Source organism: Eurypyga helias, unplaced genomic scaffold, assembly GCF_000690775.1.
Source record: "Eurypyga helias isolate BGI_N326 unplaced genomic scaffold, ASM69077v1 scaffold23396, whole genome shotgun sequence".
In the NCBI taxonomy this organism is placed as follows: domain Eukaryota; kingdom Metazoa; phylum Chordata; class Aves; order Eurypygiformes; family Eurypygidae; genus Eurypyga; species Eurypyga helias.
Window position 1 is genome coordinate 2,263 of NW_010258839.1, and position 435 is coordinate 2,697.

The 435-nt window shown below is 65.7% G+C and overlaps 1 protein-coding gene across 1 annotated transcript in view; it reads right to left on the bottom strand.

Moving 5' to 3' along the window:
• The window catches only part of LOC104511769 (cAMP-specific 3',5'-cyclic phosphodiesterase 4D-like), a gene marked incomplete at both ends in the record, with an annotated part of 2,684 nt that extends 2,256 nt beyond the window's left edge, over window positions 1–428 (bottom strand). The window contains 3 exons of the mRNA XM_010154508.1: window positions 43–86; window positions 160–253; window positions 363–428. Coding sequence (XP_010152810.1) covers window positions 43–86; window positions 160–253; window positions 363–428 — 204 coding nt within the window. The remainder of the gene's footprint in view (window positions 1–42; window positions 87–159; window positions 254–362) is intronic.
• Between the last annotated feature and the right edge of the window lie 7 nt (window positions 429–435).

Below are 435 nucleotides of genomic sequence, written 5' to 3' on the forward strand. Positions count from 1 at the left end.
CATTTATTTTCTGTGCAAGAAGCAAAGCCCAGCCCCTGGCACCTTCCCCATGGGCACACGGTGCCGCAGGATTCGTGCCCAGGTCCCTGTGGGCGCAAAGCCCACCCTGTGCCGGCAGAGAGGTGACACCAGGAGGTGTCCCCCCAGGGGGATCCTCACCCAGGAAGGTGCTGGAGATGTACTCGGAGACCTGGTTCCCTGAGCGGCTGGTCTCCGAGAGGTGCGTCAGCTCCCGGCTCAGCATCCTTTTGAACTGCGGGCAGCAGAGGGGGCTCAGCGGCGCAGGGGGGGCAGGCAGGACCCCCGGCTGCCCGTCCTGGGGGGCTCTGCAGTGCAGGGGTGTCCGTGCCGGGGAAGCTTACCTTGTTGGAAGCCATCTCGCTGACCGAGTGCCTGGTCTGCAGCGTCTTCAGCTGGTCCAGGCACCAGTCCAGC